This window comes from Haliotis cracherodii, unplaced genomic scaffold (genome assembly GCF_022045235.1).
Source record: "Haliotis cracherodii isolate W230 unplaced genomic scaffold, xgHalCrac1.p SCAF_22, whole genome shotgun sequence".
In the NCBI taxonomy this organism is placed as follows: Eukaryota; Metazoa; Mollusca; class Gastropoda; order Lepetellida; family Haliotidae; genus Haliotis; species Haliotis cracherodii.
In genome coordinates this window covers 1,380,152-1,394,196 of record NW_027266278.1, presented here as the reverse complement: position 1 = coordinate 1,394,196, position 14,045 = coordinate 1,380,152, and the positions used below count along the sequence as shown (strand labels likewise).

The following is a 14,045-nucleotide window of genomic DNA, read 5'->3' as shown; positions in this document are numbered from 1 at the left end:
TTGAATAGAGGCATTGAGGAGAAAGGATGTTTACAGTGGAGGAACATGTCTAAGAGTCGCTCTGTGTATATGCTGAAACCAACTGGTATATGCGAGGCACATCCAGGCTGTGCTATTGATCTTAACACAAGGGGTGTGCTCAACTGACAGTTTAACAGAAGCTTGGTAAAGATCTTTTTCACATGGATTTAAAAAGCAGTTTATCGGCGACAGCTGATTTGAGGGAGCCTGTTTAAGAAGGGATGGTAATTATAGCACAGTTGTCTCCGTAGTTGCAGTCATGGTGCATACGTCGTTCTACCTCCTCACCGCATGCGTTGCCGTGAACGTCGTTCATGCCGTATTCCTCGTCCGTCCGTTTCTCAATGGTCGTATTCCGACAACGTTTGGTCTTCCCCGGCATAATTTCTGGCCATATATACCAATCATCCCCCCTGTGAAAGACAACAAGACCTACTATGGACTCCCCAAGCACAACTTCTGGCCTTGGATCCCAGTTGTACCCCCCGAGGACGACTTGACGCCGGTCACGCCCCCAGGACCCACCCCTCCTTGGCCGGACCCTGATGGAGGTAAGAGACATGTATTCGGAATATTTCACCACAGTGATAGATTCAGTTATCATCTAAAAACTTTTTTTTGTTTGTTTGTTGTTTTACGCCGCACTCAGCAATATTCCAGCTATATGACGGCGGTCTGTAACTAATCGAGTCTGGACCAGATAATCCAGTGATTGATATCATGAGCATCGATCTACGATCTATCGATACGATAACATTCATAAACCAAGTCAGCGAGCCTGATCACCCGATCCCGTTAGTCGCCTCTTACGACAACCATGAGTTGCTGAAGACTAACTATTCTGACTTGCTGACTATTCTAACCCGGATCTTCACGGGTCCATTTAAAAACTAGGGACCTTTAAATCATTTCGATATTTCAGTTTCACTACCTACACTGTAGACGCCGTCATTTAATTGAATGATGTTTGTGTGTTGTAGTATTGGAATTTGACCTCTTTATCGTGTGATGTGTTAAAGATGACAGTAGACGGGACGGGATAAGGCCGGTGTGGACAGACTAGAAATGTTTAATTTTAAAGTTCTGGGAAACTTTGAAATATTGGTGTGACATTTATCAGACATGTTGAAATAGTAGACACTTAGCCTTTTCTCTCTTTGTACACTTACGGTAGGGCAGGACAGGCCTACCCTTTTCGCGACCACCAGGTGTCATCCGTGGATTTTCAGTGATCCATTCATATGATGATCACCGCTGTTTTGCCATGTGTGTATAGTGTTATCTGTGACGGCGGATAATCGAGACTGGCATTGACGTTCTACGTTTAGACGTGTTGGACTTGTGACGTATGAAGTATATATGTATGGCTTAAGTTAGTGCAAAATGCCATTTCAAGGGAAAATCCGTAAGCAAAGAGCGATGTTTGTTTTGTCTATACCTATATGTCCAAATCAAACTGATTATAAGTAAAACTCTTTCTTACCCCCCACCCCGCACCCTGTGAGATATTTTGAAATATTCTAGCTCACTCACTCATTTCTCCTTGCCCTTTTTATATCTTCTCGTCCTTTTTGATTTAGAAAACTGCGATAAAACATATGTTAGTTTGCATATTGTAACAGTTGCTATAATCGATTTCGGTAAATACAATGTCAAGGGCAGTTTGTACATAGGATATATATTACGTCAACGCTAGGGTATAATCAGCCTCGATTGTCTGCCGATTGTGCATACAGAGAGAATGCATCTGAAGAGTTAAATACGTTTTCATTAAACCTGTTGCTCGGACTCAACCTAAAAATGGTACGAAAATCTGTAAAAAAAAGTGTTATCCCAAATATATTTGACCACTTTCTAAATGGACCCGTGAAGATCCGGGGTAGAATAAGTCTTCAGCAACCCATGCTTGTCGTAAAAGGCGACTATGCTTGTCGTAAGAGGCGACTAACGAGATCGGGTGGTCAGACTTGCTGACTTGGTTGATGCATGTCATCGATCCCAACTGCGTGGATCGATGCTCATGATGTCAAACACAGGATCGCTGGTCCAGACTCGATTATTTTCAGACCGCTGTCATATAGCTGGAATATTGCTGAGTGTGGCGTTAAACAACAAACAAACAAACTTTCTAAATGGCATTGTGTATTCAATGTTGTGAGTTGTCGGCGCGACTGTTTCCTGAAACGTGCAGTAATCTAAGTTTCAGAGATGATTGATGTGAAAGACTTGTAATCAAATGTAATTCTAAACTTCAAACACGGTCAACTTGGGAGGTCATGCTACAATTCCCAGAGGAATATTAATTCCTGTCAGTCGTATCTTTCCTTGGCAAGGGTGGATATATTTCTGATTTCGACGACATTGATGACACGTGTTCGATTGCACTGATCCTTCGAGGTTATACATGAATCTGATTGGAAATAATAAACATATATGAACGCAAAGAATCAATCAGCTAAATATATAAACAAACAAACAGACAATCAAACAAGAGAGACGACAAATATATTAATTATAACGAAGGGTAGTCAAACGTTCCGAACTTTTCCCAATCTCATTAAAATCAGACCTCAGTTCTCGCTACCGCTAAACAAAGATCTGAAGACATCCCATTAGGGGTCACGTTAGAACGACCTTTCCTCCGACCAATCAGTGCGTCGCTTACCAGATTATGAAAGTGACAGTCGGAATGTGTTTTCTAATCATGCAATCTCGAAAACTTTAACATGGGGTATTCCGAACGATTGTTACGGGTTTAACAACTGACTCCTTACAATCTAGACCATCTATTAGCCATTCCAGAATGTTTTTTTGTTCAGGTTTCAAATTTGTTATCGAGAATTTGTCAAAATATGTTTCGAAGCGTAGTCGCCAATTTGAAATTTGTGCCGTAAAACACGATAAAGCTGCCTCCTGATTGGTCATTCCATTGGTCGGTCAAAGTTCGCGCAAGGTCGGTCTGACGTGACCCGTACTGGGATGTCCTCAGATCTTTGTTTAGCGGTAGCGAGAACTAAGATCTGATTTTAATGAGATTGGAACTTTTCCAAGGAACAAATACCTTAGAACCATGCTGTGCTTTGTCTGCGAGAAGCAGCGGTCAGCGGTGGGACAACCTGGCGGTTAAAGTGTTCGCTCGTGACGTAAGGGTCATGTGTGACGCCCTTTCTTGCCAAAAAGGTTGAGGTGAAATGTTGCTACAAGCGGTGTAAACCACAATCTCACAACAGTGGAACCCCGTTAAACAGGATGGTAGCCCCGTGAGATCGTCCTGAAAATGGATGGTCGGTTAAACGAATCAGCAACCTTCTTGTGGTTAGAGGCGACTAACGGGAACGGGTGGTCAGGCTCGCTGACTTGGTTGATGTGTGTCACGTATCCCAATCACTGGATTGTCTGATCCAGACTCGATTATCTACAAATCGCCGACATACAGCTGAAATATTGCTGAGTGCGGCGTTAAACAACAAACAAACGAACAAAAATAATATCAAGGAGGACGTCCCGGAAGATGGAGGTTCCGGATTAACGAGGTTCACTGAATACGAAGGACGGAATTTTGGGTGATCTGGAAACTCGTTTTTGCCAAATTATAACAGAGATACAAAAGTTCCGTTCCCTGATATAGCTTGGGTATTGCTAAAATCGACTTAAAACCTCACTCACTTTACTCAAACTCATGGTCGAAGGGCTATTCTGATTACAGATTAAGCAAATATTAAACGCCAATACCAGAGAAAACCCCGTCTCGGTTATCCGCCGAAACAGATTCCACTGGACGTTAAAGGCAAAATAGCGGTGCACATTACATAAATGAATCACTGAAAATCAGTGATGACACCAGGTGTTTGCGAAAATGGTAAGCATGTCCTGCTCTACCGGCAGAACCTCCCACTCACACGATTTGCATAAAAATACGTGTTTGCTTGTTGACATTCAAGTGACACGAAAGCGCATTTACTGATTTTGTTGAAACTAAAAACGAAGTGTTATTTTTTTAAAACGTCGGCTGTGTACAAGTGCAGAAATTCTGCTGCTTGTAAATAAAAATTAAACGTTTAAAAAATTAAGAAATATGTTCGTTTTGCAACAAAATGGGAAAGGAGGGGGTGTATTTGGGTTGGGGTGTGCAGTATTTTTTATCTCGGCACAAACAAATCTTTTCAAGTTGACTCGGCATAATAGATAAATACCTCTGGGCTTTGATGTAAGTCTCGTGTTCTGATAGATATTTAGTTATGTGACCTTGACGTGAAACTATTGGTGTTGCATCAATGACAACACACGCCATCACGGAGACGACAAGGGCATTACATGTAAGAATGTCAACCCAAGGCTGTCTTAACAGATAATCGGTTTGAATAAACAAGATTTAAACTTAACTGTAACCTCCCCCCCCCCCCCGAAAGCATTTTGACACCTTGGTGAAAAGGGATTTAAAAAAACAAAAAAAACAATAAGCTCTCGTCAGCATTTCACACTAGAGCCACCAGCGCTTTATAACGTCATGTTGAATTTATTATTTGGTTGTTTGTTGTTTAACGCCGCACTCAACAATATTCCAGCTATATGACGGCGGTCTATAAATAATCGAGTCTGGACAGGACAATCCAGTGATTGACATCATGAGCATCGATCCACGCAGTTGGGATACGATGACAGGAGTAAATACAACTAAATGTTTAAGTGGAACATATGAACGAAGGCGGACACAGTATAACTATTTGTGTTCAGGAAGTGGTATATGTGATGTGATGTGATGTGGTCCAGCGTGAGGGTGTTCGCTCTGTCCTGCATATGTTCCGGGTTCAGACTCGCTCTGTCGACCCTGGGGGGTTGGGATGTATGTGGCGTATTGACACAATTTGTAAACGCAGGGTTCTCGTTTCTACATCACAACGTACTGCATGCATGGAGAATCCGTACAAAAGTTCGATAACGGATAAAACAGCACGATAGACCCCTAACAGGATCGGGTGGTCAGTCATACAGCTTTCATATTGTGCGGGGTTGAACAACAAACAAACAAACAAACAAACAAACAAACAAACAAAAGACGTTAGTTCAGCTGATTCGGACGTTTGACACTGGCAGGGCTCTCTAAGTATAGACAATGCATTTAAGGATATTTGTAATTTTAAATCATTACAAAAACTTTGAAAAAAATCTATTTATTTTTCTAACATTGCTTTAAGGCAAGATAAGTGTGTATTTCCCGCTAAATATACATCACAGTGTGCTGATAATTGAGGAGAATATCAAACTAGGACGAAACAACCAAAGGTAATTTAGCTGAATATAAAAAAACGAATTTTCAGCAAATGTTCGTGATTGCATAAAACATTTACGCAATTGATTACCAAACATTTTCACAGGAAACTGTGACTCTCTTAACACGTTGAACGCAAACACACACACGTTGTGCCCCGGTAGAAACAAAGAAAACGTTTTCTTTCCGTTCGTGTTGTAAGAAGCTGAACACATTTTGTTAATAAATGGTTGCTTTAAAACGTTCTTAAACATTTACACTCTTGATGTTGTTTAAAACAAATTATTGGGCAAGATCTCGTAAACGTATGCAACAGACGCAAACTTTGTTTCCAAGACTTGTGTTGAAAGATGTTGTTTAGAACATTCGAGTGTACTAAATGCTTAAGACCTATTCTTACATAAACCGATCCATAATGTTCATCTACAAAATATCCGTCTTGTTCCGGGATGTTATCTCAGTACTAAACAAGTCGGTAAAGTGTTAGTTACTTCGTTGTCCGACCGTGAACGATATAAATAAAAACACACAATGCCATTTAGAAAGTGGCCAAATGTAACAAATGTTGTATTTGGGATAACACTTTCTCAGTGAAGTACAGATTCTAGTACTTTATGTGGTTGAGTCACACCCAGGACTGTGGTACGCAAGTACGTGATCTAGACTACCAGTTGCCAGACCTTCGTTTGTGGAAGCGTTGGTGGCTTAGTGGGTTAGATCGCTGGTGATTAGGTGCCTCACTCTGGCAATGTGGGTTCGAATCCCGGATGGGACTCAACCCCCCAAAGTACTAGAATTAATTACTAATTAAATACTGTAAATACTAAGAAGTGTTATCCCAAGGGTAATATTTGTGACGTTTGATATAAATATTTTAATGTTTCACATTTTCCACATTCTATAATCTATATGATCTCTGTGAGTGTATGCGTATTTATTTTCCACATTCTGTAATCTATATGATCTCTGTGAGTGTATGCGTATTTATTTTCCACATTCTATAATCTATATGATCTCTGTGAGTGTATGCGTATTTATTTTCCACATTCTATAATCTATATGGTCTCTGTGAGTGTATGGGTGTTTATTTTCCACATTCTATAATCTATATGGTCTCTGTGAGTGTATGCGTATTTATTTTCCACATTCTATAATCTATATGGTCTCTGTGAGTGTATGCGTATTTATTTTCCACATTCTATAATCTATATGGTCTCTGTGAGTGTATGCGTATTTATTGTCCACATTCTATAATCTATATGGTCTCTGTGAGTGTATGGGTATTTATTGTCCACATTCTATAATCTATATGATCTCTGTGTGTGTATGCGTATTTATTTTCCACATTCTATAATCTATATGATCTCTGTGAGTGTATGCGTATTTATTTTCCACATTCTATAATCTATATGGTCTCTGTGAGTGTATGCGTATTTATTTTCCACATTCTATAATCTATACGATCTCTGTGAGTGTATGCATATTTATTTTCCACATTCTATAATCTATATGGTCTCTGTGAGTGTATGCGTATTTATTGTCCACATTCTATAATCTATATGGTCTCTGTGAGTGTATGGGTATTTATTTTCCACATTCTATAAACTATATGGTCTCTGTGAGTGTATGCGTATTTATTTTCCACATTCTATAATCTATATGGTCTCTGTGAGTGTATGCGTATTTATTTTCCACATTCTATAATCTACTAGTATATGGTCTCTGTGAGTGTATGCGTATTTATTGTCCACATTCTATAATCTATATGGTCTCTGTGAGTGTATGCGTATTTATTTTCCACATTCTATAATCTATATGGTCTCTGTGAGTGTATGCGTATTTATTTTCCACATTCTATAATCTATATGGTCTCTGTGAGTGTATGCGTATTTATTTTCCACATTCTATAAACTATATGGTCTCTGTGAATGTATGCGTATTTATTTTCCACATTCTATAATCTATATGGTCTCTGTGAGTGTATGCGTATTTATTTTCCACATTCTATAATCTATATGGTCTCTGTGAGTGTATGCGTATTTATTGTCCACATTCTATAATCTATATGGTCTCTGTGAGTGTATGCGTATTTGTTCCAGGATACAACTACGGGGAAGCGATGTATAAATCTATTCTGTTCTACGAGGCTCAGAGGTCAGGCTACCTCCCGGACAACAACAGAATCACCTGGAGGGGGAACTCAGCCACTGACGACCGGGGCATGTTCGGGGAAGACCTGACCGGAGGCTGGTATGACGGTGAGTGAGTGAGTGAGTGAGTAGTGAGTGAGTGAGTGGTCGTGTGAGTGATTGAGAGGTCGAGTGAGTGAGTGGTGCGTGAGTGAGTGAGTGAGTGGTCTAGTGAGTGGTGCGTGAGTTGGTGGTCGAGTGAGTAGTGAGTGAGTGAGTGGTCGTGTGAGTGATTGAGAGGTCGAGTGAGTGAGTGGTGCGTGAGTGAGTGAGTGAGTGGTCTAGTGAGTGGTGCGTGAGTTGGTGGTCGTGTGAGTGAGTGAGTGAGTGGTCGTGTGAGTGATTGAGAGGTCGAGTGAGTGAGTGGTGCGTGAGTGAGTGAGTGGTCTAGTGAGTGGTGCGTGAGTTAGTGGTCGTGTGAGTGAGTGAGTGAGTTGGTCGTGTGAGTGATTGAGAGGTCGAGTGAGTGAGTGGTGCGTGAGTGAGTGAGTGAGTGGTCTAGTGAGTGGTGCGTGAGTTAGTGGTCGTGTGAGTGAGTGAGTGAGTGGTCGTGTGAGTGATTGAGAGGTCGAGTGAGTGAGTGGTGCGTGAGTGAGTGAGTGAGTGGTCGAGTGGAGTGAGTGAGTGGTGCGTGAGTTAGTGGTCGTGTGAGTGAGTGGTGCGTGAGTGAGTGGTGAGTGAGTGAGTGAGCGAGCGAGTGGTGCTTGGGTGAGTGAGTGAGTGAGAGAGTGATTGATTGAGTGAGTCAGTGGTTGTCTGTTCGAGTGATTAAGTGAGTCGTCGAGTGTGTGAGTGGTCGAGTGGTCGAGTGAGTGAGTGAATGAGCTTTCTGTGTAGCAGTTCTCCAGTGGGAGTTCCCCAGTCTAAATAGGCCGGCAGTGTCTCAGGACTGCAGAAAATGTCGACTAAAAGGAAGACCGGGGGCGGGGCCCTGTGACCTGGCTAATGGTTTGGCATCATGCTCCTGCTATCGGCCATTTGTTTGCCGGGCCCATAATCCATTTGCAGGCTAATTACAGCCGACATGCTGACTGTTGCGTAAAACACCCACACAAACACAACACAACGATCCACGTGGAGTGACGATGACCCACAACCAACTGGTTCATCTATAGTAATCACTCGGCTTCATCGCAAGCTCGGGGTACCACACACAAGCTGCACTCTCTCTTTATAGGTCTATGGTAATCAGAAGAGTTGAACGATTGACGGAGACAGACACACAAACAGACAGATATTATATTTCAGTCTCACCGTATGCATACATTTGTAGTGAGTGAGTGAGTGAGTATGGTTTTACGCCGCTTTTAACAATATTCCAGTAATATAACGGCGGGGGTAACCAGAAATGAGCTTCACACATTGTACCTATGTGAAGAATTGAACCCGGGTCTTCGGCGTGACGAAAGAACTCTTTAACCACTAGACTCCATTTGTATTTACAGTATATATTACATATTATGTTGTAATTCTTGATGGAATTATGTGGGACTATTACTGACCAGACATATACAATGCTTTGTGAATTGTACAGCATCAGCATCAGGTTTCTACGTTTCTACGTTTAAGGGGGCGGTGCGGTAGCCTTGTGGTTAAAGCGTTCGCTCGTCACGCCGAAGACCCGGGTTCGATTCCCCTTAAGTATACAATGTGTGAAGCACATTTCCGGTGTCCCCCGCCGTGATAATTACTGGAATATTGCTAAAAGCGGCGTAAAACCATATTCACTCACTCAATCTACGGCTAAAGTATAAAAACGGGTGTTGGTTAAAGACATTTGCAACTATACACTGGACATTATACACACGTATTCACTGGACATTATACACATATCTACACTGGACATTAAACATATATTCACTTGACATTAAACACATAATATTGTTCTGAAATGCTAAAATATGAATTGATGCGTTTATGTACGATGCATGTTGAAAAGGTTAAAACGTAAATCGTCGTAAATCGGACAACACATTAAAACAGTGAGTGAGTGAGTGACATGCTTTGGATACTCACATGCCCTGTGTCTCCATTAGCTCAATTGGATCATGCAGACGATGGAGGTCATATGGAGGTCATATCGAGCAACCTGACGTGCAGCTTAGTTCTGTTAAACATAACATTCCTAGAACAGCTGTTGGAACTACATGCGGAGTGATCGACCTGTGTGCACTTTTTCAATATGTTGTTGGGATTGCATAGAGAATTCATCAGAAGCCTACGGCCTTGGTAAGACAGTGATACTTTGGATGTAGTACCTATCTATGGTAGTGGATTGAGCGCCTGCCTGGAGGGCGGAAGGTCCGGAGTCGATCCACGGCCGCTTCATACCAAAATACCTTAAAAAATGATTGATGTTACCCTGCCTTGCGCTCGGCATTAAGGGGCTAAAATAAGGACTGGTCGGCTCAGAGTCAGTATTCTGTGTCTGAGTGGGGTATTCATGTTAAACTGCGACATGGTATCTCGGTGTCGACATCGGTCCGGACAAGTACAAGCAGCCACATACACACACACACGTACATGCACGTCACTATATCAGTGCAATAATCTTGGACGCGACGTTAAACCCCATTTCACCACTCGTCACCTCACCTCACCTCACCACACCTCACCTCACCTCACCTCTACTCACCTCACCTCACCACACCTCACCTCACCTCACCTCTACTCACCTCACCTCACCTCACCTCACCTCTGTATTGCAGCCGGCGACTACGTGAAGTTCGGGTTCCCGATGGCGGGGGCGACGACGATGTTGCTGTGGGGATTCCTGGAGTTCAAGGAGGCGTACGAGGGGACTGGACTGTTGGAGGACATGTACGACTGTGTGAAGTGGCCACTTGATTACTTTCAGAAAGCTCATCCGACCAAGTACGAGTTCTATGCCCAGGTAGGAAGAGTGTTTCATACCAGGTGGCGTCTGAGGTAATTAGCCTCTTACACTTCTTATTCTTTTCACCACTTATTTGCTTTTTACGCTAATTAGAATCTGTTTCGGCAGATAAACGAGGCTGATTATTCTCTGGTGTTGATGTTTTTTTATTCCAAACTGTGATGAAATACAAATTTTAGTTAAATATAAATTTCTGAGAAATGGCAAGAATATTGTTGTTTTCGTCGAGATGGTATATATTATGTATAGAATATTGACCCAGCAGCGATTGGATAAACGGTAGAATATTGTAATGTTATTCCAAACTTTGCAGCGCCTAACAGGCAGCTTAGTGTGTATGCTGCATAGGGAGCTGAGAATGAATGTAAATAAAAACAAACAATTTTGTGCGCTCTGAGCATGAATTGTGTGCTATCAATTTTGTAAATATAAAAGTTGTCACCACTGGTAGGGTTTCCGGGGAAGAATAGGTCCCTGTCCCTTATGTCTGCCGTAAACCCAACTTAAGAGACTCGACTGTCGTAAAGCAAACTAAAGCGCATCGACTGTTGTGAACTAAAAAATAAGTTAAAACGATCTTGTTTTGAGGACTATACATTATGAACCAGGACTTTCAATGCATATTTTACGCACACTTATGTTGAGGTAAAAAAGCTACCTGGGCTAATGTTCAGTTTCCTGGGTCAGGTGTCATATTTTCTGGTTAAACCTGAGTGTAGACTTGTTTCCGTTACATGGCGGCAAAGGTCTACGCCTTTATTGAACTCAACCGGATCGTGACTTTCTCTGAAATATTGTTCAACTTGTACAAACAAATGATTTGCATAACGTTCATTTGCACTAACGTCTATCGACGTAAGATATTTTAGAACGTATCGGCGTCTCTGTGTGTTGTTAGAAACATCAGGAAGCAGTTATATGTTCTGTGTCCACGTGAAACCCACTTTGCCTCAACTTGTATTTCCGTCAGCCGAATGCATTACATCAAACGAAAAATATGAGTCAGGAGGCTAATCATAAAGTTTAGCCTTGAAAGCATGGCGAGGTCATTACCTCAATGCACAGGAACCTTATGTATTCGACAGCCTCCGCGTCATACCAAAATACGTAAAAAGATGGTACTTGTTGTTACTCTGTCTGGCGCTCGGCATTAAGGGGCTAAAACAAGGACTTGTCGGCTCGGAGTCAGTATACTGTGTCTGAGTGGGGTATTCATGTTAAACTGCGGCATGGTATCTCAGTGAGCTAGCACTATAACACCGGAATTAGTCCTGAAACGCACACGTACACACACGCACGCACGCACACACACACACACACACACACACACACACACACACACACACACACACACACACACACACACACACACACACACACACACACATTATAAAAGCAATAATCTTGAACGCTATGTTTAACCCCATTTCACCTCACCTCACCTCACCTCCGGGTACCACCCCTTCCGGACACTTAAACTTTAGTATGTATAATCATATTCTATAATCTACACTGTACTGGGCCAATGCCTTCTTAATCCAAACAACTTTGAAATTAGTTGCTTGAATAAACGAGGTTCGGTGTTTGGACTATTTAGTGGAACGTGTAATAAAATATACACTTTGCAACGGCCGATTACGTAGAGTTACAGTATATAGACATTATTTGTTACCGTAAGATATTATCCCCCTTGTTTGAAACATCGGGGGCATATATCGATCACAATGTCCGTCCGTCCGTCCGTCAGCGGTCCGTTTTCCGTTTCCGCAGCAGAACTGGAAACAGTTAAATATTTCCTGTTGAAACTTTTTAAATTGGTCAGTCTAGTGGGGAACTGGTGCCTGTTGATGATTTGCGATATTTATTCTTTTTAATTTTCATGATTTGTCATGATGAAAACAAGCAGAACTCCAAAACCGTATTTCTTGGATGAAACTTGCTATACAGACCAGTCTAGTGGTTAAAGTGATGCCTTGGGTGATTTGGGATATTGACAAATACTAAACAACATTATAGTTTTCTTCACTGAACTGAAGGTATCACATGCCAAAAGTAGGATATAAGAAACCAAACTCCATTTCCAAATTGCACCAGACCAGGGGGAGGTGACTCTTGTCTTTATCTTTGCTTTGACCAATATCTAAATACATTCTTGACCTCCATTTGTCTAAAATGGCGGCATTTCCGGTTGTCATTTACTGCGACACTGCTCTAATGCTTACAAAGAAAACCAATAATTACGAACATGGATGCCAAAGATGCCTGGAATGGGACGATAACTTATCAGCCTCCTAAATGGACCCATGGCAACCTTTGTCTTTTTGTTTGTATTTACAACTTGTTTGACTCACATCTGACTTCTGTTACCATCTATTCAAGGTAGGTGACCCGTATGTAGATCACAGCTTTTGGGGAAGACCGGAAGACATGGACATGTACAGACCGTCGTATCGCTTGACACCTGAACGACCCGGAAGTGACGTCATTGGAGAAACGGCAGCAGCGTTGGCTGCCGGATTCGTTGCATTTAAACCAAAAGGTATCTTGTGAACTACCGTTTTTTGCCACTTTACTTCTGTTCAAATCCATTTAAATTAATGTAAATCAAATAAATATCTTTTATGGCCGAAGACATGGGCATAAGAGACCCATAATGGCGTCATGGTGCAGGATTCACTTGATTTTACTGACGTTGTGCAATTGCACGATCAGAAGCTTTAACCCTTATACAGACAGGATTTCAATGTTATATTGAAGAAAATCAAACATTCACACTCTGAGCATATTCCTTACTCGAACAGACAAAACACAACCATCCTGAAGGAACCTAGGGGAGGTAGGGCAGTCGAATGGTTAAAACGTTCGGTCGTCCCGTCAATTCCCAATTTCTGGTGTCCCCCGCCATGATATTGCTGGAATATTGCTAAAAGCGGCGTAAAAACACACTCACTCTCTACCAGAACAGATATGTCAGTTATATGTAATTATATTAATGATTCAAACATTCCAAACTGTTTTTGGCATAATGTAGATTAATTGCATCAATTCTATATTGTATTGGTATAGAATGGGTATATTTTGCGTCTGGTGAAAACCCCCTCAGATCCCCGGTGAACCCTCGTGGAACTCTTTGGTATACTTTTAAACACTATGACAGAGTCCCGGGAGAATTGCTCTTCTGATAATTCGATACGTTTCCGATGGACGTCAAAATAACGAGATATTAATACAGTTTTTGAGTTAAAGTTCTTTATCACAGAAACCGCAAGTTAGTATATTACTGATCAAGTTCTGTTCTTGTCTGTAGTTTCCACGAGGTCTTTGTGTAAACAGCTTAGCTATCAAGATTGGGTTGAACACATATTTGAACTATTGAATCGTGTGCTGAATGCGTCGGGTTTTATCTCAGACCCGGTCTATGCAGCGGAACTACTTCGTCACGCGGAGGAACTTTTTGACTTTGCTGAGCGATATCGAGGAAAGTACAGCGACAGCATCCCTATGGTGGAGGAATTCTACTCGTGAGTTTGTAGGCATTTGCCTTTCGTCATCATGTATCGTCAGGGGGTGGGGGTAACTATTTTGTGTGTCTGTGTGTGTGTTGTGTGTGTGGGGTGGGGTGGGGTGGGGTGGGGTGTTAGGGTGTGGTGTGGTGTGGGGGCGGGGTGGT

The 14,045-nt window shown here is 41.9% G+C and overlaps 1 protein-coding gene across 1 annotated transcript in view; it reads left to right on the top strand.

Moving 5' to 3' along the window:
• Positions 1-280: 280 nt before the first annotated feature.
• Positions 281-14,045, top strand: part of LOC139471424 (uncharacterized) — a 37,283-nt gene continuing 23,518 nt past the window's right edge. The window contains exons 1-5 of the mRNA XM_071253787.1: positions 281-572; positions 7,390-7,548; positions 10,188-10,372; positions 12,755-12,914; positions 13,785-13,896. Coding sequence (XP_071109888.1) covers positions 281-572; positions 7,390-7,548; positions 10,188-10,372; positions 12,755-12,914; positions 13,785-13,896 — 908 coding nt within the window. The remainder of the gene's footprint in view (positions 573-7,389; positions 7,549-10,187; positions 10,373-12,754; positions 12,915-13,784; positions 13,897-14,045) is intronic.